This window comes from Chiloscyllium punctatum, chromosome 8, assembly GCF_047496795.1.
Source record: "Chiloscyllium punctatum isolate Juve2018m chromosome 8, sChiPun1.3, whole genome shotgun sequence".
NCBI lineage: Eukaryota > Metazoa > Chordata > Chondrichthyes > Orectolobiformes > Hemiscylliidae > Chiloscyllium > Chiloscyllium punctatum.
In genome coordinates, this window is record NC_092746.1 from 85,213,340 (window position 1) to 85,237,941 (window position 24,602).

Below are 24,602 nucleotides of genomic sequence, written 5' to 3' on the forward strand. Positions count from 1 at the left end.
ATCATTTTTTAAAGTAACACCTGTATAGAGATTTTTATGTTTAAATATTGATTGTCCTTTGCTGCTCAAACTTTTTCTCCTTACTGTTGCCTATCATGTATGTAACAGCTTTCCCAATCGAGTTACCTCATGTATTTTTGCTACATTTTGCTAAAATATTCATGCAACGAACTGACTACTGTTTGTACTCTGAATAGTTTGAGTTACTTCTTTCAACAAAGTTACAAACCCAGTGCTTTTATCAACCTGTTAGACTTGTAGAACTATTTTTGCTCCAAGCACTACCTATCGTATTAATACCATCCGTACCAGCACTCAAAAGGGAAATGCTACTAACCTCGAGGCAGCTAGAGGTATGGGAGGTGATGGCCTAATTGCATTATCACTGGATATTAACCCACAGACCCCAAGTAATATTGTCGGGACCTGGATTTGAATCCCTCCTCCTCAGATGGTGGAATTTGAATTAAATAAAAACCTGGAATTAAGAATCGAATGACCTTGAAATCATTGTCAATTGTCAGAAAAACCTGTCTGGTCACTAATGCCCTTCAGGAAGGAAGTTGTCATCCTTGTCTGGTCTGACTTGCATGTGCCTTCAAATCCACAGTTGACTCTTAACTGCCCTCTGCGCAATTAGGGATGGGCAATAAATGTTGACTTAACTGATACCACCCTCAATCAGTGAATGGATAAATAAATAATAAATGCGGATTTACTCGATTGTCTACATCTTAACAGGCTTTTGTTAAAATATATAAAGGCAATGAGCTTTACTTGTTCAGGGTATCACGTCCTTCTGAATCTTCATGTTTAAAATATGGCTTATTATTTAAACTTGGTACTCAAACTTATTATTCAAAATTGTAGTGTAAGTATATATTTGTGGGATAGGTCTTTTCATAGATTGTAGTCTCAAATGGGTGTTGTACTGTTAGTACTGAACTGAATCATGGTTTTCTTTTTAGGGAGCGAATGAAGGCTATGGAGAAGCAGATTGCTAGTTTGACTGGTCTTGTTCAGTCTGCGCTTTTCAAAGGGGGTAATAATGCCAAAGAAGTTCCTGGGTAAGAAAATGGAGTGATTTTGTACATTTTGTTGTTTATGTAATGATTTCCACACCTTAAAGAATTGTGACAATTGTATGTTGACGTAAAATAAAACTGATATATCAATTTATGTCCCTTTTTCTGTTTCAGTGAGAAGATAAAAGCTACACCACTTAGCAGTTCTGAGGCACAAGGTATTTTTTCTTCATTCTGCAATATTTAAAGCTACACTGTTTTCAAAAATGTTTGTAATGTTGTATAGGTATTGTTCAACATGAATAAGTGCATTGTTGTGCATTCCCACATTTGGCACCCAATGAAAACCTGGCTGGTTAAAATTTTCAGCTTATAATTTTAATGCAGGAGATGAACATGATCAAATACAAACAAAAACAGAAAATGCTGAAAATACAGAATAGGACAGGCAGCAGGGAGAAATATTGTTAGTGTTTCAGGTTGACAACAGTCATTGGAATATCTTCTAACACTTGTTCATAATCATTGAATAAGTCATCAAAGCTTCTTGGAGCCTTCCAAAGTGCAAACACTACCACCTGGGCAAAGGCAATTGATACGTGGGAATATCATCTCTTGCAAGTTCCCCTCCAAAGCCACACCATCTTGACTTTGAACTATATCATTATTCCTTCACTGTTATTGGATCAAAGCAGGCCAAGAAATTGGCTCATCACCACCCTCTCCAGGGCTTCTCCAGTGACATCCACATCCCATGAACAAATATATGAAATATTCAACTATTTTGTCTAAACCGCCAGAGCTGTGTCACATGGTTTTAGTTTAATGTAACATTTGAGAACTATTGATGTAATAATCTGGTACTCCCGTTGGTACTGTATTGAAGCATTAGGCTGAATTCTGTGCTGAAATCCTAAAAGAATTTCAAGTGTAACTAACTGACTGAACTTGACAGTAGTTATCAAAACATCATGCACAATTGTGCAGGTTAGGTATGTTCTTCCAGTTAGGCAAGTAAACTGGATAAAAAGATTTGGTCGCTTAATAAAAAAATATATACACACCCATCAAAACCATAGAACATAAGAGCAGGAGTAGATCATTTAGCTTTGATTCAATGTCGTCATGGCTAATCACTCAACATGTTCTAATTTTGTCCTCATTCCTTTTTATCCCTCATCCCTAACCGTCTCAAGCATCTCTGCAAGACCTCCCATCCTGGAAATGGGCTACTTCCAAGGTTTTAAAGAAAATAAAATCAAGATTGTATGTTGCAGAGATGCTTTTGCACTGTTTGTGTGAAATTGCTTTTTTTCTTAGTTTGAGCATCAGTTTTTATTGAAGTGTCTCGGAATTTGACCAGGACAAAGTTTAGGTTATTTCCATGACATTGAAATCAGCCCAACTGTCATTGTTTATTCACCCTGTTTGACGCTGCAGCACAATTAGTAAACATGCAGATGACAGTAACCTGAAAATTTAATAAAATACAGCATAAATTACTGTCTTGTTTTTCTGGTTTGGGATGAAAGTATTGCTAATTTAATACCAGAATTTAATATTGTCCAAAGTTTGGTTGCACTTGGCACTTCGTTTTGATTTATTTATAGGAAGAACACTGACCTATTTGTATATGTGTTTGTTGCTAAGTTTCCAATATCCTTTACATTTAGTTACTAAGATCCATAGATATATGTTTACTTGTAAACTTTTTCCCCATGGGAAAACTAAGAATCTGCAGCTACAACATTGTCGTGAAACGTGGTGATCCTTGGCCCCACAAATGGAGCAAAAGAGTCAGGCAAATGGACAACAACTGGATCAGTGAAAGACTAGTTCAAGTACTCTTTTCTACAAGTAGAGTAATGCAGTGTTTTGCTGAGGTAGATTGCCTCATTATTTTTGACAGGTTTCATTGTTGAAATAACAGTGGGCATAGGAGAAGGTAAGGACTGCAGATGCTGGAGAGTTAGTCGAAAAGTGTGGTGCTGGAAAAGCACAGCAGGTCAGGCAGTATCCGAGGAGCAGGAGAGTCGATGTTTCTGCAAAAGCCTTCTTGATGAAGGGCTTGTGCCCGAAATGTTGATTCTCCTGCTCCTCAGTTGCTGCCTGACCTACTGGGCTTTTCCAGTGCCACACCTTTTGACTCTAACAGAGGATAGATGGAGGGCGGCACTGTGGCTCAGTGGTTAGCACTGCTGCCTCAGCACCAGGACCCCGGTTCATTTTCCGCCTCGGGGGTCTGTCTATGTGGAGTTTGCACATTCTCCCCATGTGTGTGGTTTTCCTTTGGGTGCTCCGGTTTCCTCCCACAATCCAAAGATGTGCAGGTCAGGTGAATTTGCCATGCTTAATTGCCCATAGTGTTAGGTTCATTAGTCAGGGATAAATATAGGGTAGGGGATTGAGTCTGGGCGGATTACTCTTCGGAGGTCAGTATGGACTTGTTGGGCCAAATGACCAGTTTTCATAGTGTAGGGAATCTAATTGAGGGTAATGTAGTTGATGTATTTTCAAAATTATTAATGTCCCAAATGAGAGACTTGTAATAGGCGTAGTGATGCATTGAAGTTAATGTAGGGTCACATGAATATGGAGATAAGTGGAGAACAAAAGTCAAAACACATAGGTGAAAATGACATGATTAAAATTAAATGGGGTCTTGTATTGAGATTTTTCTCAGTTGTTATTATTACCACAAATCACCTGGACTTGGAAACCAAAGAAACATTATTTATATTTTTAATTGCGATTAGAGTAAAACAATTGTCGGTGGGTGGGGGGGTTGGGGGGTGGTGGTGGTGTGCGGGGAAGAATACAGTACAGATCTGATGGGTTCAATAATCCGTTTTTCTTGTAATTATGGAATTGTTCAGTATAGGAGGTAAATCACTTCACCCCTCATGCCTGTCAGGAGTGAGGTTACCAACTTAGTCCTGTACGTCATCTCTTTCTTTCTATAATATCAAATTACTTTTGTTTTTAGAAGTCATATGTATTCTGCTTCCACCACTGTTCCTAATAGGATGTCCATGTACAAACACAGATAAAATAAATCCTGCTGAATTCCCCTCCCATTCTGTGGATGATGATATTGTATTTGTCTTTCAATTACTGACTCATCACTTGGTTTTGCCCAGCCCCCTATTTGCCCTACTAAATCCCTCTGAAATGCCTCTTTGATTTATTCTTAATCCTACTCTAATGGGAGAAAATGTCAGTTTCTCTGTGTTCGTGTATGTTCAGTTATACTCATTTTAGAAGTGACCTTTGCCATTCACTGCATTATGAGTAAAAGATTTGCTGTTAAGTTGCTGACGAGCAGATAGTTTGAGGTGTGGCTCTTTGAAGTGTGTATCATAAATGCAAACATGTATGTTCCATTAGATCATGAAAGTTAGGCCACTTTTGGAATATTGTATGCAGTTCTGGTCTCCTTCCTATCAGAAGGATGTTGTGAAACTTTAAAGAGTTCAGAGAAGATTTACGAGGATGTTGCTGGGGTGGAGGATTTGGGATACAGGGAGAGGCTGAATAGGCTGGGTTTATTTTCCCTGGAGTGTCAGAGGCTGAGGGCTGACCTCATAGATTTATAAAATCATGAGGGGCATGGTTAAGATAAATAAACAAGGTCTTTTCCCTGGGGTGGAAGAGTCCAGAACTAGACAGCAGAGGTTTACAGTGAGAGGGGAAAGATTTTAAAAGAGACCTAAGGGGCAACATTTTCACACAGAGGATGGTGTGTGTATAGAATGAGCTGTCAGAGGAAGTGGTGGAGACTGGTACAATTACAACATTTAAAAGGCATCTGAATAGGAAGGGTTTAGAGGGATATGGACCAAGTGCTGGCAAATGGGGCTAGATTAGGTTAAGATATCTGGTTGGACTGAAGGGTCTCTTTCTGTGCAGTTCATCGGAGTCTGAGTGGAGGCTTAAAGTGGGTGTATTTTATGTATTTAAGACAATGTTTTAACGAGATAAAGCTGCAAGATTTTGATCAAATGGGCCAAGGAGTGGCAGATGGAATGCAATTTAGATAAATGTGAGCTGTTGCATTTTGAAAAGGCAAATCAGGCCAGGACTTAAATATTTAATGGTAGGGTCCTGAGGACTGTTGCCAAACAAAGAGACCTTGGGTGCAAGTTCACAGTTCTTTGGAAGTGGAGTCACAGGTACTCAGGGTAAGACGGTGTTTGGTACACTTGCCCTTATTGGTCAGTGACTTGAGTGTAGGAGTTGGGATGTTGTTTGTGACATTGGTTAGGCCATTTTTGAAATACTGTGTTCAATTCTGGTCGCCCTGATATAAGAAAGATGTTGTGAAACTTGATAGGGTTCAGAAAAAATTTACAAGGATGTTGCCGGGTTGGAGGGTTTGAGCAATAGGGAGAGGCTGAACAGGCTGGGCCTGTTTTCTCTGGAGCATCTGAGACTGAGGAGGTGACCTAATAAAACTGTGAAGTGCCAAAGTCTTTTTCCCAGCGTAAGGGAACCAAAAACTAGAGGGTATAGTTCTAAGGGGAGACGGGAAAGATTTAAAAGGATCCTAAGAGACAATGTTTTCATGCAGAGTTGGTGAATTTATGAGCTGCCAGAGGAAGTGGTGGAGGCTGGTACAATTACAACATTTAAAAGGCATCTGAATGGGTCCATGAGTAGGAAGAGTTTAGAGGGACATGGGCCATATTCTGGCAAATGGGACTAGATTAATTTAGGATGTCTGGTCAATGTGGCTGGGTTGATCTGTTTCTGTGCTATATAGCTCTGATTCCATGACTGTCCTGTTTACCAGAGTGAGAGACTACTTTAATGTCTCAAATGTTCTCCCCATCAAATCATCATGTGAGATAATATAAACCAGATCCAGTTTCATTCTGCTCTGCTGTCATTGTTGTATTTTCAGTTCCTGATTCAACAGCCTTGTAAATTTGTCAATGAGACTAAATGTAACTTAATATTAGATTTATGGGTATTTTGAGCTGTGGGCTCAAGCTCATGAAGGGTTTCTAGGCCAAACTGATTTCACTTGGGAATCTTAGCAGCCATTAGAAAGAGACCGCTGACTTTCTGCCTGGATTAGTTTGAAGCTCAGGTATATCAGATGATTATCATCAAATAATGGTGAAACTGATTGAAGAGTGGTTGCGATGATGGTGCTTTTAATTTTGATATTATTCTCCAATCATAAATCATTATGAAATATATTTTCCATTTTTAGTTGTTTCCAAAATCAGACATGGTTAAGTCTTGCATGCTTGAGCAAGATTTACAAATTATTTCCAAGTCTTAGATGGCATATAAAATCTTTTTAGTATCACGTTGAGCACGAGATTAGTTCAAAATGTTACTGTGTTGAAATAATTCCAATTGTTACTGCAAAATATCTACAAATGTAACATTTGGGTACTAATTATTTCAAGTCACTTGGTGTAATTCCATATAAGGTATATAGCAATTTCCTCTTCTAATGGGTTGCATTACTAAATGTCACTCTCAAATCTGAGCGATTTGAATTGTGACTAGTTCTGCAGTCTGGTGTGAGACATTTGACATTTAAAGGGATATTTGTGTTTTGATTATTTAATTTTATATTTGATTAATGATAAATTGGAACTTGCATCCAAGTGGATGTGTTCCTTTAGACAGTTATGATTTATTTTATGAATCAAATTTGTAATCATTAACAGCCATACTTGGATCTTTTCCTGAAGAGGTTTGTTAATGCTAATGAGGTGATCTTCACTGCAGGTGCAACAAGTGCAGTAGCATTGAAGAGCTCTGGGATTACTTCAGATTCTTCCAGTGTTGTCCAACCTTCTTCGTCATGTCAGCAGCAAATTCAAAACAATGTGTTTGATTTACGGAGAAATATTTTTGATCTGCGGCAGCAGCTTCAACATTTGAGACAGTCGCAGGTATCTTCAGTTTCTAAGTGAATAGATGTTACTATGCTACTGTGTTTAACCGTTTTTGTTTTTTTTGGTTGTAATGAAATTATGGTTTTGATATTAGGAATGTTTATTGTACTGCATTTTGTGCCCAATATGCTTGCTAGAAATATCACATCCGAACATATGAAGCAGAAGTAGGCTGTATGTCCCTTGAGCCTGCTTCACCATTCAATAAGATCATGCCTGATTCAATTACACCACATTCTTGCCTATCCAAGATAGGTGACAGGTGAAATACTATCTGTTGCATTAAATATATTCAAAGGCTCTGCATCTATCACCTTTTTGAGGGAGAGTTTTCAAAGGCCTAATGACCCTTTCTAGAGAAATCTTTCTTCCTCTCTATTTTAAATCGGTGACACCTTAATTTTAAATAGTGTGTCATAGCTCTTTTCTCTCTCATTAGTGAAAACATTCTTTCTGCACCTGCATTGTGTATGTTTTAATCAGGTCACTTTTACTCTCTCAAACTCCAGATTCAAGCCTGACTTTTCCAACCTTTTCTAATTAGTGTGGAAAATCCTCCCTGTACTACTTCCAATGCAGTGATATCTTTCTCTTAAGACCAATGCCGTACACAATTCTCCAAATGTAGTCTCTCCAATGCCCCATGTAACTGGAATGTAAGGTCTATATTTTTTCTTCTCTATTCCCCTTCCAAAATATAACATTCCATTAAGCCTTCCCAATTACTGCTGTACCTACAGACTAACCTTATGATATATGCAGCAGGACACCCAGATTCTTCTGCATCTCAGAGCTCTGCAGTCTCACTATTCAGACATTTTATTTATGCTTCTTGCCAAAATGGGACAATTTCATATTGTCCTACATTCTACTCCAGTTGCCAGGACTTTGCCCACTCACCTTTAACCTAATGTATATCCATCTGTAGCCTCCTTATGTCCTTTTTCATGATTTATTTTCCTACCCATCTTTGTCACCAATAAATTTGGCAGCCATACCTTCAGAGCCCTCATCCAAGTTTATATAAATTGTAAACAGAAAAAAAATCTGACCTCCGCACTGAATCTTGTGATGTGCCACTGGTTACATCTTGCCAACCAGAAAATGACCTATTTATGACTGCTGTTTTGTTAGCTAGTCAGACATCTATATCCGATAATATGCTACCCTTACACTGAGTGTTTATTTTCTGCAATAAGCCTTTGTGGTACCTGATTGATGTCTTCTGGAAGTCGAAGCACCGTACCTCCATTAGTTCCCTTTTTACCCACAGCACACCTTTCTTCCTCAAAGCATGCCAATAAATTTGATAAACATGCTTTCCCTTGCAATACATACCTGGTTATTCTTCTAGTCTTCTAGTCTAGTTGAGCAGCGTCTTGATTTTAAAGTCTTACTACAATTTTCAAATCCTTCCATGCCATTGCCTCCTACAATATACTCAAAACATTCAATATAACCTATCACTTTGATTAAACTTGTGTATCTGATATTCAGGGGCTCAGTGTATAATTCTCCTGTTGGAAAACTTTGAATGTTTCATTATATCAAGGTATGATATAAATAAGAGTTGCTGCTGTTTGAGAATGGGTGTAAGCATGAAGCCAATGCCTGTCTCTTGATATTTTTGCTGTTGTATCCATGGATTTATTTGGATTTCCTTAATACTAAAATTGGACAAAAAGTCTTGTTCAATGCAGTTGTTGAGAAAAGATATACCTCTGCCATTTTCTTTTTGAGATTAAATTGAAAGTATAAATTTATGTAATCTATCCTAACTCCAAACCGAGCCGGCAGTATGAAATAAGTAGTTAGTCACCTGAAAGGCAGATTCTGATCTATTGTTGAATTCCTCAGACTTTGCATTAAAAACTATATGAAATGAGTAGTAGTGATGCATTGGATAGGCATATTGGCGTTGGATAGGCATATGGAGGATAGTGGGCTAGTGTAGGTTAGGTGGGCTTGGATCGGCGCAACATCGAGGGCCAAAGGGCCTGTACTGCGCTGTATTTTTCTATGTTCTATGATGTAATTGCTGTCTGCTATCATGTAGTCATTTCATGCTCGACTGGAATGGAATTATGCAAAAGTCTCTGGATTTGACTTTGAGTCATAGAGATGTACAGCATGGAAACAGACCCTTCGGTCCAACCCGTCCATGCTGACCAGATATCCCAGCCCAATCTAGACTCACCTGCCAGCACCCGGCCCATATCCCTCCAAACCCTTCCTATTCATGTACCCATCCAAATGCCTTTTAAATGTTGCAATTGTACCAGCCTCCTCCACATCCTCTGGCAGCTCATTCCATACACGTACCACCCTCTGCATGAAAAAGTTGCCCCTTGGGTCTCTTTTATATCTTTCCCCTCTCACCCTAAACCTATGCTCTCTAGTTCTGGACTCCCCGACCCGAGGGCAAAGACTTTGTCTATTTATCCTATCCATGCCCCTCATAATTTTGTAAACCTCTATAAGGTCTCAATGGAGAAGGCATAATAGAGAAGGCATGTCAGAAAGACAAGGTCACAGTGATCATGGGAGACTTCAATATGCAGGTGGACTGGGTAAATAATGTTGCCAGTGGATCCAAAGAAAGGGAATTCATGGAATGCTTACAGGATGGCTTTTTGGAACAGCTTGTCATGGAGCCCACAAGGGAGCAGGCTATTCTGGACCTAGTGCTTTGCAATGAGCCAGACTTTATAAAAGATCTTCAAGTAAGGGAACCCTTAGGAAGCAGCGATCATAATATGGTAGAGTTCAGTCTGGAGTTTGAAAGAGAGAAGGCAAAATCGGATGTAATGGTGTTACAGTTAAATAAAGGTAATTATGAGGGCATGAGAGAGGAACTGACAAAAATAGACTGGAATTCTGGATTAGTGGTGCTGGAAGAACACAGCAGTTCAGGCAGCATCCAAGTAGTTTCGAAATCGACGTTTTGGGCAAAAGCCCTTCAATCAGGAATACCTGATTGAAGGGCTTTTGCCCGAAACATCAATTTCGAAGCTACTTGGATGCTGCCTGAACTGCTGTGCTCTTCCAGCACCACTAATCCAGAATCTGGTTTCCAGCATCTGCAGTCATTGTTTTTACCTCAAAAATAGACTGGAAGCAGAGGCTACCAGGGAAGACAGTAGAGCAAAATTGGCAGGAGTTTGTGGGTATAATTGAGGACACTGTACAGAGGTTCATCCCCAAGAAAAGAAAGATTATCCGGGGAGGGATTAGACAGCCATGGTTTACAAAGGAAGTCAGGAAATGTATTAAAGAAAAAGAGAGATCCTATAAAGTGGCCAAGAGCAGTAGGAAATCAGAAGATTGGGAAGGCTAGAAAAATAAACAGAGGATAACAAAGAGAGTAATAAGAAAGGAGAGGATCAAATATGAAAGTAGGCTAGCCAGTAATATTAGAAATGATAGTAAAAGTTTCTTTCAATACATAAGAAACAAATGACAGGCAAAAGTAGACATTGGGCCACTTCAAACTGATGCTGGAAGCCTAGTGATGGGAGATAAGGAAATAGCAGGAGAACTTAACAAGTACTCTGCATCAGTTTTCACAGTGGAAGACATGAGTAATATCCCAACAATTAAAGGGAGTCAGGGGGCTGAGTTGAGTATGGTTGTCATTACAAAAGAGAGTGCTAGAAAAGCTAAAAAGTCTTAAAATCGATAAATCTCCTGGCCCTGATGGGACACATCCTAGAGTTCTGAGAGAGGTGGCTGAAGAAATAGCGGAGGCATTGGTTGAGATCTTTTAAGAGTCACTGGAGTCAGGGAAAGTCCCGGTGATTGGAAGATCACTGTTGTAACCCCCTTGTTCAAGAAAGGATCAAGACAAAAGATGGAAAATTATAGGCCAATTAGCCTACTATCGGTTGTTGGTAAAATTCTAGAATCCATCATTAAGGATGAGGTTTCTAAATTCTTAGAGCCGAGTCTGATTAGAACAAGTGAACATGGATTTAGTAAGGGGAGGTCATGCCTGATAAACCTGTTGGTATTCTTTGAAGAGGTGACAAGTAGGTTAGACCAGGGAAACCCAGTGGATGTGGTCTATCTAGACTTCCAAAAGGCCTTTGATAAGGTGCCACACAGGAGGCTGCTGAGCGAGGTGAGCTACTGGGATGGATTGAGGATTGGCTGTCTGACAGAAGGCAGAGAGTTGGGATAAAAGGTTCTTTTTCGGAATGGCAGCCGGTGACGAGCGGTGTCCCGCAGGGTTCAGTGTTGGGGCCGCAGCTGTTCACATTATATATTAATGATCTGGATGAAGGGACTGGGGGCATTCTAGCGAAGTTTGCAGATGATACGAAGTTAGGTGGACAGGCAGGTAGTACTGAGGAAGTGGGGAGGCTACAGAAGGATCTAGACAGTTTGGAAGAGTGGTCCAGGAAATGGCTGATGGAATTCAACATGAACAAATGCGAGGTCTTGCACTTTGGCAAAAAGAATAAAAGCACAGACTACTTTCTAAATGGTGAGAAAATTTGTAAAGCCAAAGCACAAAGGGATCTGGGAGTGCTAGTCGAGGATTCTCTAAAGGTCAACATGCAGGTTGAGTCCGTGATTAAGAAAGTGAATGCAATGCTGTCGCTTATCTCAAGAGGGTTGGAATATAAAAGCAGCGATGTGCTACTGAGACTTTATAAAGCTCTGGTTATGCTCCATTTGGAGTACTGTGTCCAGTTTTGGTCCCCACACCTCAGGAAGGACATACTGGCACTGGAACGTGTCCAGCGGAGATTCACACGGATGATCCCTGGAATGGTTGGTCTAACATATGAGGAACGGCTGAGGATGCTGGGATTGTATTCATTGGAGTTTAGAAGATTAAGGGGAGACTTAATAGAGACATACAAGATAATACTTGGAAAGGGTGGATGCTAGGAAATTGTTTCCGTTAGGTGAGGAGACTAGGACCCGTGGACACAGCCTTAGAATTAGAGGGGGTAAATTCAGAACAGAAATGAGGAAACATTTCTTCAGCCAGAGAGTGGTGGTCTTGTGGAATTCATTGCAGCAAAGTGCAGTGGAGGCCGGGACGCTAAATGTCTTCAAGGCAGAGATTGATAGATTCTTGTTGTCTCGAGGAATTAAGGGCTACGGGGAGAATGCAGATAAGTGGAGTTGAAATGCGCATCAGCCATGATTAAATGACAGAATGGACTCAATGGGCCAAATGGCCTGACTTCCACTCGTATGTCTTATGGTCACCTCAGCCTCCGCTCCAGGGAAACCAGCCCCAGCCTGTTCAGGCTCTCCCTGTAGCTCAGATCCTCCAACACTGGTAACATCCTTATAAATCTTTTCTGAACCCTTTCAAGTTTCACAACATCTTTCCGATAGGAAGGAGACCAGAATTGCCAGGATTCCTGAAGAAGGGCTTCTGCCCGAAATGTTGATTCTCCTGCTCCTCTGATACTGCCTGGCCTGCTGTGTTTTTCCAGCACGACATTTTTCAACCAAACTTGACCTACTCTTGGGAAATAAGACTGGGCAGGTGACTGAGGTGTCAGTGGGAGAGCACTTTGGGGCCAGCGACCTAATTCTATTCATTTTAAAGTAGTAATGGAAAAGGATAGACCAGATCTAAAAGTTGAAGTTCTAAATTGGAGAAAGGCCAATTTTGACGGTATTAGGCAAGAACTTTCAAAAGCTGATTGGAGGCAAATGTTCGCAGTTAAAGGGACGGCTGGAAAATGGGAAGCCTTCAGAAGTGAGATAACAGAAATCCAGAGAAAGTATATTCCTGTCAGGGTGAAAGGGAAGGCTGGTAGGTACAGGGAATGCTGGATGACTAAAGAAATTGAGGACTTGGTTAAGAAAAAGAAGGAAGCATATGTCAGGTATAGACAGGATAGATCAAGTGAATCCTTAGAGTATAAAGAAAGTAGGAGTATAGTTAAGAGGGAAATCAGGAGGGCAAAATGGGGACATGAGATAGCTTTGGCAAACAAAGTTAAGGAGAATCCAAAGGGTTTTTGCAAATATATTAAAGAAAAAAGGGTAACTAGGGAGAAAATAGGGCCCCTCAAAGATCAGCAAGGCGGCCTTTGTGTGGAGCCACAAGGATATGGGGGAGATACTAAATGAATATTTTCCATCAGCATTTGGAAAAGGATATGGAAGATATTGACTGTAGGGAAATAGATAGTGACATCTTGCAAAATGTCCAGCTTACAGAGGAGGAAGTGCTGGATGTCTTGAAACGGTTAAAGGTAGATAAATCCCCAGGACCTGATCAGGCGTACCCGAGAACTCTGTGGGAAGTTGGAGAAGAGATTGCTGGGCCTCTTGCTGAGATATTTGTATCATCGATAGTCACAGGTAAGGTGCCGGAAGACTGGAGGTTGGCAAACATGGTGCCACTGTTTAAGAAGGGTGGTAAAGACAAGGGTGGTATAGACCGGTGAGCCTGATCTCAGTGGTGGGCAAGTTGTTGGAGGGAATCCTGAGGGACAGGATGTACATGTATTTGGAAAGGCAAGGACTGATTCGGGATAGTAAATATGGCTTTGTGCGTGGGAAATCATGTCTCTCAAACTTGATTGAGTTTTTTGATGAAGTAACAATGAAGATTGGTGAGGGCAGACCCATAGATGTGGTCTGTATGGACTTCAGTAAGGCGTTTGACAAGGTTCCCTGTGGGAGACTGATTAGCAAGGTTATATCTCATGGAATACAGGGAGAACTAGCCATTTGGATACAGAACTGGCTCAAAGGTAGAAGACAGGTGGTGGTGGGGGGTTTTTCAGACTGGAGGCCTGTTCCCAGTGGAGTGCTACAAGGATCGGTGCTGGGCCCTCTACATTTTGTCATTTACGTAAATGATTTGGATGCGAGCATAAGAGGTACAGTTAGTAAGTTTGCAGATGACACCAAAATTGGAGATGTAGTGGACAGCGAAGAGGGTTATCTCCGATTACAACAGGATCTGGACCAGATGGGCCAATGGGCTGAGAAGTGGCAGATGGCGTTTAATTCAGATAAATGCAAGGTGCTGCATTTTGGGCAAGCAAATCTTAGCAGGACTTATACACTTAATGGTAAGGTCCTAGGGAGTGTTGCTGAACAAAGAGACCTTGGAGTACAGGTTCATAGCTCCTTGAAAGTGGAGTTGCCGGTAGATAGGATAGTGAAGAAGGCGTTTGGTATTGGTCAGAGTATTGAGTACAGGAGTTGGGAGGTCATGTTGCTATTTTTCTAGTCCTTGTCATTTTGTTTGATTTGCTGAGTTGTTTGTATTTTTGCCTGTGTATAGATATTCATTGTTTGTAACATTTGACAGGTCATTCTGAAAGTCAGTAATGGTGGTATTTGTCACGAGGCCCAGATATTGTGTGGTGGATCACTTCTCCCTTCCACAATCAAAGACCTCCCTCAAAATCCTTTGTAGAAATTTAGAGAAACTTAGAGAAAAGTGTCTTAGAATCACAGACTTGTTATAGCTTATCATTTCTGCACCAGTTCTCTGAATGAACAACTCACTTGGTGCCGTAATCCTGCACATTCTTTCGTCTCTCTTTTCAACTTTTGTACGTCTGCAATGAACAGATTCTATCACACTGTCTAGCAGTGCATTCCAGATCCTAACCACTCTGTTATTAACAAATTGTAATTGTCTAGCATTAAATATATGTAAGTGTACAGTTTCATGGTGGCAAAATTCATTTCCTTCCTCAGGTGAAACATTACTGCTTTTGGTTGAAATCACAGCTATTCTCAAACTATCCAATTATTCCAGAGAGCGTACATATGGTTTGTAGTATGGAGACTTAAGACCATAATCATATTGGTTTGTTTGTATAGTAATAACATCTCACTCATTGGTGAGCTGTGCTTCCTGATCAACAGCATTTTAAAATTTCAAGCAGTTAAATAACATTAAATTTGATAGGTTTAGAATCAGTTGTGTAAGGCTGGTGAATAGGCTATTAAACATCCTGTCCCTAATTGTCTGGAATGCATTACACGTAGTCACAACATGTGTACTGCTAAGACAGCCATGTAGATTGAAATAGTTAAATAGTGAGGATTGTATAGCAACACATGATGCATTAAATCCTTGGGATATTGAAACCAAAATGTGCAACATGCCAATCACCATTAGATTGTGGAAGAAAGATGAAATATGAGAATTGTGGTAGAACATGCCTGTTTTGTTTCTTGCTGTTGCCAAGTGGCTTGTGAGTGCCCAACAATGATCATTTCCATGGTTATTTTCACTGAGTTTTAACTTGTTAGAATATTTTGGACTGATCAGCGCATAATTGGAAAGCATTTAAGTGGATAACCAGGCTGGCAGGTTCTTTACTTTGTGTTAGATACCTGACTGCAACTAGTCAAAGTTAGTCATCTGTAGGTTCCAGATTTCGTGGATAATTGAGGAGGAGTGGCAAGGTTCTGTGCAATAGTTGAAGTGTTATGAATGCTCTCAAGCAAGCAATGTGCATCACTCAGAACTCCCTGAATGGTTTAATTCTTTATCTTATATTTTCTAATATGGCTGCTTTTGCACATTTATCTTTGATTAGATATTTTTCCCTGTTTTATGTTTTATTTAAGATTTAACAGTTTCTGGCCTGAAAAGCATTTTATGCCCACCTTTTAAGATAATGATCTTCTTTCTCGAAATGCAACAGTTTGGTGTTGTAGAGGTACCCAGAGTATGGCAATATAGTTCCAAGTCCGGATGGTGTGTGGCTTGGATGGGAATTTGCAGATGGTGGTGTTGCCATGTGGTGGTGTTCTGTCCTACAAAGCCATCAGGGTCACAGGCTTGGAAGATGGAGGTGCTGTGAAGGAAGCTTGGTAAATTGTAGTGCTGCATCTTGCAGATAATGTTAGGGGTAGGTTAGCTCAGTTGTCTGAATAGCTGGTTTTTGGCGCAGAGTGAAAACAACAGTGTGGGTTTAATTCCCACACGAGGTGAGGTTATCCTGAAGAACTGTCCTTCCTCACTTCTCCTCCCGTTTCCTGAGGTGCAGTGACCCTCAGGTTAAATCACCACAAGTTCTCTCATTAGAGAGAGCTGCCCTATGGCACAGTGGAACTATGGCAACTTTACTTGTAAATAGAACTTCTGATGCTATGTGCTGGTTGTGAAAGGAGTGAGTGTTGCAGGCAGTGGATGGTGTGCTTTTGAAGTGAACTGCTTCATCTTGGGCGATGTCAAGCTCCTTGAATGTTGTTGGAGCTACATTTGTCCAAGAATGTAGCGGGTATTGCATTAATACTTGATCTGTGTCTCGAACAGGGTGTAAAGAACTGGGGAGCAGGAGGCGAGGTACACTCCACAAACTTTTCCAACCTCTAACTTGCTCCTGTAGCAAGTTTAGTTGGACCAGTTAGTTTTCAGTGACCCCAGGATGTTGGTGGTAAAGGATTCCATAATGTACTTGATCATCAAAGAGATTGTTAAATTCTGACTTGTAAACATTCATTGCCTGGGCACAAATGTTATTTGAAGTCTGTATATTGCTTAACATTTTGCTTTGTATGAACAATTGCTTCAATATCAGAGGAGTTGTAAATGGTACTGAGCATTGTGCATCATTAGCAAATATCAATTAGGATTGTAGTACTGGAGAAGCACAGCCAGTCAGGCAGCATCCATCCCTGATGAGCTTGTGCTTGAAACATCAATTCTTCTGCTCCTTGGATGCTGCCTTACCGGCTGTGCTTTTCCAGCATCACACATTTTGACTCTGATCTCCAATATCTGCAGTCCTCACTTTCTCCTAATCAATTAGGATTGTGCAATTGAGGGATGACCATTGATGAAGAAGCAGAAGATCTTTTCTCAGGGCAATGACTTTTCTAACTCTGCAACAATGTGGTGGGCTGAGATAATTGACCTCCACCAATCATAACTACCTTTCTGATAGTTATGACTCCAGTAAACTACTTCCTCCTGCAGTTTGACTGCAGTTTTGATCTGACTGCTTGAATCATATAATCCCTACGGTATGGAAGCAGGCCATTCGACTCATTGAGTCCACACTGGTGCTCTGAGGAGCATCCCACCACCCTACCCTACCTGTTGACATGGTTAAAAGACTGATTAGCTAACTAGAAGCAGAGAGTAGGAATAAATGTATCTTTTTCAGCCTGTCAGGATATCACTAATGGCATGGCTCTGGGGTTGATATTCAGGTCTCAACTCTTTACAATTGATAAATGGTTTGGATGAATGAAATGAAAATATAATAGCTGAATTTTCTGTTGGCACAAAGGTAAGTAGGAAACTGAGCTGTGAAAAAGATGTTAGGAGTCTACAAAGTGATATGGAAGTTCATAGAACCCCTACAGTGTGGAAGCAGGCCATTCAGCTCATTGATTAGATCAGATCGCTTAGTGTGGAAACAGGCCCTTCGGCCCAACAAGTCCACACCGACCCATTCCCCTACGTTTACCCCTGCACCTAACACTACGGGCAATTTAGCATGGCCAATTCACCTAACCTGCACGTTTTTTGGACTGTGGGCGGAAACCAGAGCACCCGGAGGAAACCCACGCAGACACAGGGAGAATGTGCAAACTCCACAGTCAATTTCCACCTGAGGTGGGAATTGAACCCGGGTCTCTGGCACTATGAGGCAGCAGTGTTAACCACTGTGCCACCCACACTGATCTTCCAAAGAGTATCCCATCTAGCACTCCTCTCTTCTCCCTGTAACCCTGCATTTCTCATGGCTAATCAACCCAACCTGCACACCTCTGGATACTATGTGCAATTTAGCATGGCCAATCAACCTAACCTGACCTGCACATCTTTGGACTGTGGAAGAAAACTGAAGCACCTGGAAGAAACCCCCACACACATTGCAAGAATGCGCAAACTCCCCACACAGTTACCTAAGGGTGGAATTGAACCTGGGTTCCTGGCATTGTGAGGCAGCAGTGCTAACCACTGCATCGCCATGTGAAACCCAGTCAAATGCTGCCTTGACATCAAGGTAAGTAACTCTTGCTTCACCTCTACAATTCACTGCAATTGATGCTACGAGAAACTTCAAAAATTCCAAAGAAATCATTTTGAGGAGGAACTGGTAATGTTTAGTCGGTCAGAGTGCATCTGTAGTGATATTAACCTTTTGGGTGATCATCTTTGTATTTCCAGAACAGCCTTTGTATTTTTGGCTTTCAGTCCATATTTTAAAAAAAGCAACAATTGAATTGATTCCTGCGAAGATGAGATTGTTCTGAGAGTTTCACGACACAGGGCCTATATATTCTCCTATATATTCTTTTTGAGTTTAGAAGAATGAGAGGTGATCCCATTGAAGCAAACAAATGTCTTCAAGGACTGTGCAGCATAGATGCTGGAAAGTTGTTTTCCCTGGTGTGGATGTGGAGTCTCTAGAACGGAGGCTGCAGTCTCTGTATAAGAGCTAGGCAATTTAGGTTGGAAATGAGAAGCATTACGTTGTAATTATGAAGCAACACTGGGCTGTCCAGCGAAGAGTAAAACTGCATGAAAATTCAGGAGTGGTAGGAATGAAGTTGGGTGCATGTGGAGGGGAACTAGTTGCATTGACTTCATCTCCCAAATTTCGATGGTAGAAGATGATTGGAGAAAATCAAAATACAAAAGTAATTGTTTTACAAATGTGTTACATAATTTTACTTGTTATTGATTTGACAATTATGCAAATTTACCATTTAATTGAAGAATAAGAAAATTAATCAACCTGAGATTTGTTGTGTTATAAACTATTTGTAAGGATATTATGGCAAGTGAAACAACTTTCAAATACAGCAATAATTTCTTGCCATTAGCACTCTGGCTTTCAGTTTAAAATGATTTTGTTGCATTCAAAGTTAACATAGTCCTATACTCTTTATAAACTCCTTAGAAAAATCTTAAACTTTAGACAGGAGTCAAAAAGAAGAGAAATCATTACGTTTGATTATATACTTCAACTGGAATTTTGTTTAGTCTGAATGAATCGATGATGTCAGCCATGTTTGGACTGCAAAATCTGATCATAGCGGAAAGGTGGCAAGGTCAAATGCATTGTTTTCTGAGTATGAGTGCTGTACTATTGTAAATATTTTTAGTGAAAACAAAACAATAATGCATATGAATGAATAGTAAAATACTTTTAGCTCATCACATGCTGTTGAATCAACCGTGTCTAGGTTCCATGGCTTTTTTTGTCCTTGGTTGTTGTGATCTTACAGGCTATGGCTGGTTAATTTTTAGTAATTGCTTATGAATAATTCTGAAATGGTGATAATGCATGTCGTGAAAAGTTGGCCAGTTGTTAAAATTAAGGACCTTAACCTTTTTTGCAACATAATGCTCTATAATTACTTTAAATTGTACTGTGAAATCAATAACCAACTGACACTGTGATCCAAGTTAATTAATTCACCTTGCTGTCTGTTGTAATAAATGTTAACAATCCTTTGACACATTTGCTGATCTAATTGAATGTCAACCCTTGACAAGGTTTTCATCAATGTGCATTAGGGTGCAAATGATGACCACAATAATTCTTCATTAACTTAACCTGTTTGAGTTGTACAGTGCAATTAATGCTGAATTATAAATCTGAAAGTTGTTGCTTTTAAGTCAAAGGTTTGTCCTTTGATCAATACAGAACTATTCATTGCAAGGGAATTTCAAGGAAAAATGAAGTTAAGGCTGATCACCATCATCTTAAGGGAAATTATGGATAGGCAAGAAATGCACAGGTCTATGAGAGAATTTTAAACAAAACCATACAAATGTGGAGTGAAATAGCAGTTGTGAAAAATGTGTGTGCTGTGTATAGAGAATAATACTTGATCAACATCCTTCATATCCTTGGCATACCCCAAACAATTATGACAACCAATGAATTATAATTTCTAATGTGTTATTTTGAGAAGTGTCTGTACTCACTGATCTACACTGCGTCCTAACCTGACAACACATGGCTTTAAAAACAATCATCTTGGTATTCTGTTCTATCTATGGCGTTGTCTTTCCACCTACAACCTGATTCAATTCTACAAACATGCAGCATCTTCACATTCCTCCAATTGTGTGCTCCTACACATTCCTGTATTTATTCGCTCCGCCATTGGTGGTTGTGTCTTCATCTGCCTAAGTTCTGAAAACCATTGCCTAAATGCCTCTATCTCTGGCTGCCCCATTAAACTAAGCTATTCCATTATTAAAACTAGCTTCGACACTGTTCAGGAAAATCATTGGAGGAAGGTGATGGTGTAGTGGTATTGTCACTGTACTAGTAACCCCAAATCCAGACTAATGTTCTAAAGATGTAGTTTCAAATTCTACCATGGCAGAGAGGTAAACGTTGAACTCGATAAAAATCTGGAATAAAAATTGGCCAAATCATGATCATTTAACCATTATCATATAAATTCATCTGGTTATTAATGCCCTTTTTAGGGAAGGAAATCTGCTGTCCTTACCTGGTCTGATCTACATATGACTCAGAATACACAAAAATCTGATTGCTTCTTAACTGCCCTCTGAAAAGGCCCAGAAAACCACTCCAATCAAACTCAATAAGGAATTGCAATAAATATTATCAGTAATGCTATAGAATAGCGTGTACTCAGAGATAGATCTATTCATCTGGCATTTGCCAGTTGTTGAATTGAATTCTGAGGTGAGGTAAAGGTGATTGCTTTTGCCTTTGACAAGAAGGCAGTGTTTGACCAGGCATGGTATCAAGGAACTGAGCAAAATTCTACTCTGGGAACATGTTTTACCATCATACCATCTAGCAGGTCATTCCTAGCACATAGGCAAATGATTGGCCTTCAACCACTGGGGCCATCTCACCCCAGGACATCTCCACAGGATAGTGTCCCAGGCTGAACTATCTTAAGGCTGCTTCATAAATGACTATCTCTCCAACATATTATCTTAACTGATGATGTTTGCTGATATGGAGTATCAGTACCATTCCATACTACTTGGGTGCTGAAACAAACAGTGCATTTGAATACTTTCCACAGGCTTTGATTAGTGAAGCTTCAACAATACTTAATACCATCCAGGCCAAAGTAATTGCTTTCGTGGCACTTCATCCACCATCTTCAACATGTACTCCCTCCAACACTGATGCACAGTGGCAGTAGTGTACCATCTGCAAGGTGCATTGTAGCAACTCACCAAGACTCTTTCAACAGCACTTACAAAAACTACCTCGAAGGACAAGGGCGGGCAGTGTGTGAAAACACAGCCCCATGCAAATTCCACTTGAACTGACAAAATCCTGCCTTGAAACTGTATTACTGTCCTTCAATATCTCTGGGTCAAAATCCTGGAATTCTATGTCTAATAGCCCTTTAGGTGCACTTACACCACTTGGACTGCAACAATTTGTGAAGCCAACTTCCCACCGCTTTGTGAGCAATTAGAAATGGACAATACATGCTGCCCTTACTAGTGATCCTGTCATTTCCTTAAATGAAAATAGTTCCTAAAGACCTCCTTCTGACTAGACTATTGCCAACTGTTGTGTTATTGTTAGCTTATATGGCTGGGTGTCAGATTATGTTTGATAATTGCTTCTATAAAGCTCTGTGGAGCAGTTTACAATGTTAAAGGTGCTATATAAATACAATCATCGTCAATATTGTCATAAAAGTTTTATTTAAAGATCAATTTCCGGTGGGACCAAAGGCTGAATTGAAGTAAGTTTTGCAATCAATCATTCAAAGTTAAATATCAAGTTACACAAATATAAAGTTATGCTTTCTGGGTTCAAAGTTTAACAATCATGTGAACTTAATTATTGTATTGATGAGAAATGGAATTGAACTATTAGATCTCGTCTTTTCCAATCTTAATTTAGTTAATTGTAGCTGGTAGCCATTGGAGAGATCTGCATTCAGATAGCATGTAATGACAGCCTTGCAAAAAAAAATGTAGAGTCAGTCATGTTCCTGAGTATTCCAGATCTTTATTAAGACACTGAGTAACTCTAACTAGGGCCAAGAATGATTTTGCAAGTACTTATCTGAACATATGTAATGACCTTGTATTGGTGCTTTCGATTCTACTTGACTAGAAATGCACCATGTTTCAATGAAGAGTTGTACAAGATGTGAAATTTGCAATGAAGTCTTTGCTTGTGTGAGAATGGTATTTCATCATCTGCAGCCTGTATCGGTGGTTGTTTTAACAATAGAATTGATGTGTACATCATTTTAGATATGCTTGGAGAGAGATACCTAACAGTCTGACAGTATTATATTTTAGATTGTGACAGCATTCCATGACAAATTGGGAGATGTGGTTTGTTTTGAGCAAAGCAAATCTTGGAAATTGCACAATTTTTAGGGCTTAAGGCACATTCTATCCTTGACGACCCAACTGTGAAATTTCTCAAAGGTGGGTGGCATTCCATGTGGATGCTGGTATTTGGACATATGTAAACAAGTTGTCATATCAATGGAGAATTTATCTTGCAGTTCGTACACGTGAGGAGTGTTACTCATGTATTTAGTTTTTGTGTGGAGCGCATTGTATCAATTGCAGCCCATTTGGAACTTGATGCTCTATTTATGTGGCAAATGGTAATTGGATTCATTTGTAAGTCTAAGCTATTTGAACAATCAGCTCAGAACTTTGGAGTCTTGATCTAGTTTACTCCAGTCAAGCTATCATTTATGATTCGGTTCAGAGTATAAATTGACAGCATTTGGAACACAAGCTAGCCCACATGTATTCTTTTTCTGCAACTTGCTCACCCATTCTCCTTTTCTTGTATGCTTTCAAGTGACTTATACACTTAATGATGAGAGCGTGGTGCTGCAAAAGCACAGCAGGTCAGGCAACATCTGAGGCGCAGGAGAATCGATATTTCGGCATAAGCCCTTCCTCAGGAATGAGGCTTGTGGGCCGGGGGATGGGGTTGGTGGGGGTAGGTCGCTGAGAAGGTAATAGGTCGGAGAGGGGGGTGGAGCAAACAGATGGAAAAGGCAAACATCGCATCATCCTCCACCACTTCCACCACCTACAAATGGATCTCACCACCAGAGATATATTTCGCCCACACCACTCTCCTCATCTCTGTCCAAGGCCCCAAAGGATCCTTCCACATCCAACAGAAATTTACCTGTACTTCTATCAATGTCAACTACTGTTTCTGTTGCTCCCAATGTGGTCATCTCTACATCGGGGAGATAGGATGCCTTCTTGAAGATTGTTTCAGAGAACATCTCTGAGGCACCTGCACCAAGTAACCCCATCACCCCGTTGCTGAACACTTCAACTCCCCCTTCCACTCCATCAAGGACATGCAGGTCCTAGACCACTGCCACCGCCAAACTGTTACCATCCGATGCCTGGATGAAGAAAGCCTCATGTTCTGCCTTGGGACCCTGCAGCCACACGGGATCAATGTGTATGTCAACAGCTTCCTCATTCCCTCCCACCCCCAACATTGTCCCAGTCCCAAGCCTGCAACTCGACATCGCTCTCCTGACCTGCCCATCACCTTTTCCATTTATCTGCTCCACACCCCTATCACCTTCTTCCTCACCTTCATCTACCTATTGTGTTCTCAGCAGCCTTCCCACCCCCTTCCCATTTATCTTTCAGCCTCCCCGGCCCACAAGCCTCATTCCTGATGAAGGGCTTATGCCCAAAGCATAGATTCTCCTCCTTGGGGGCTCGCTGACATTCTGTGCTGTTCCAGCACCACACTCTCAACTCTGATCTCCAGCATCTGCAGTCCTCGCTTTCTCCTTATACAATTAATGGTCAGGTCCTGGGGAGTGTTGTTGAACAAAGAGACCTTGGAGTGCACGTTCTTAGTTCCTTAAACATGGAGTTGCAGGGAGATAGGATAGTGAAGAAAGCGTTTGGTATGCTTGCCTTTTTTTTGGTCAGAGCATTGAATATAGGAATTGGAAGGTCATGTTGCAGCTGTACAGGACATTGGTTAGGCCACTTTTGGAATATTGTTTGCAATTCTGGTCTTCCTCCTATCGGAAAGATGTTGCGAAACCTGAAAGGGTTCAGAAAGGATTTACTAGGATGTTGCCTAGGTTGGAGCTATAGGGAGAGGCTGAGGCGGTTTTCCCTGGAGCATTGGAGGGTGAGGGGTGATTTTGGAGAGGTTTATAAAATCATGAGGGGCATCGGGTAAACAGATAAGGTTTTTCATCTGGGGTGGGTGAGTCCAGAACTAGAGGGCATAGGTCTAATGTGAGAGGGGAAAGATTTAAAAGGGACTAAGGGGTGCAGAGAGTGGTGTGCATATTAAATGAGCTGCCAGGTGAGATGATGGAGGCTAGTATAATTACAACATTTAAAAGACATCTGGATGGGTATATAAATAAGAAGCGTTTAGAGGGATATGGGCCAAATGCTGGCAAATGGGAGTGGATTAACTTAGGATATCTGATTGGCATGGATGAGTTGGGCCAAAGTCTCTGTCTCTGTCTGCCACTGTGGAGCACTCAGAACAACAACATTTTAATACAATAAATGCCATACTAGTAGGAGGATTAGCTTGATTTAAGATTTGGCTCAGCAATTATGGAAATGCCAAAGGCACTCAGACATGAGAGGCCGAAACAAATGCATTTGCACAGCTGAAAAAGTAACTTGTATATTACAGGAAAAGAAAAGCTACAGAAAAAGAGCAAAATCACAAGAGCCTGTCAAAATACT

At 40.5% G+C, this 24,602-nt stretch overlaps 1 protein-coding gene across 1 annotated transcript in view; it reads left to right on the plus strand.

Annotated features, from left to right (window-relative positions):
• LOC140480712 (sickle tail protein) overlaps window positions 1-24,602 on the plus strand; it is a 694,958-nt gene that overhangs the window by 595,190 nt on the left and 75,166 nt on the right. The window contains 3 exon segments of the mRNA XM_072575975.1: window positions 969-1,067; window positions 1,200-1,243; window positions 6,774-6,940. Of these exon segments, the coding sequence (XP_072432076.1) occupies window positions 969-1,067; window positions 1,200-1,243; window positions 6,774-6,940 (310 nt within the window).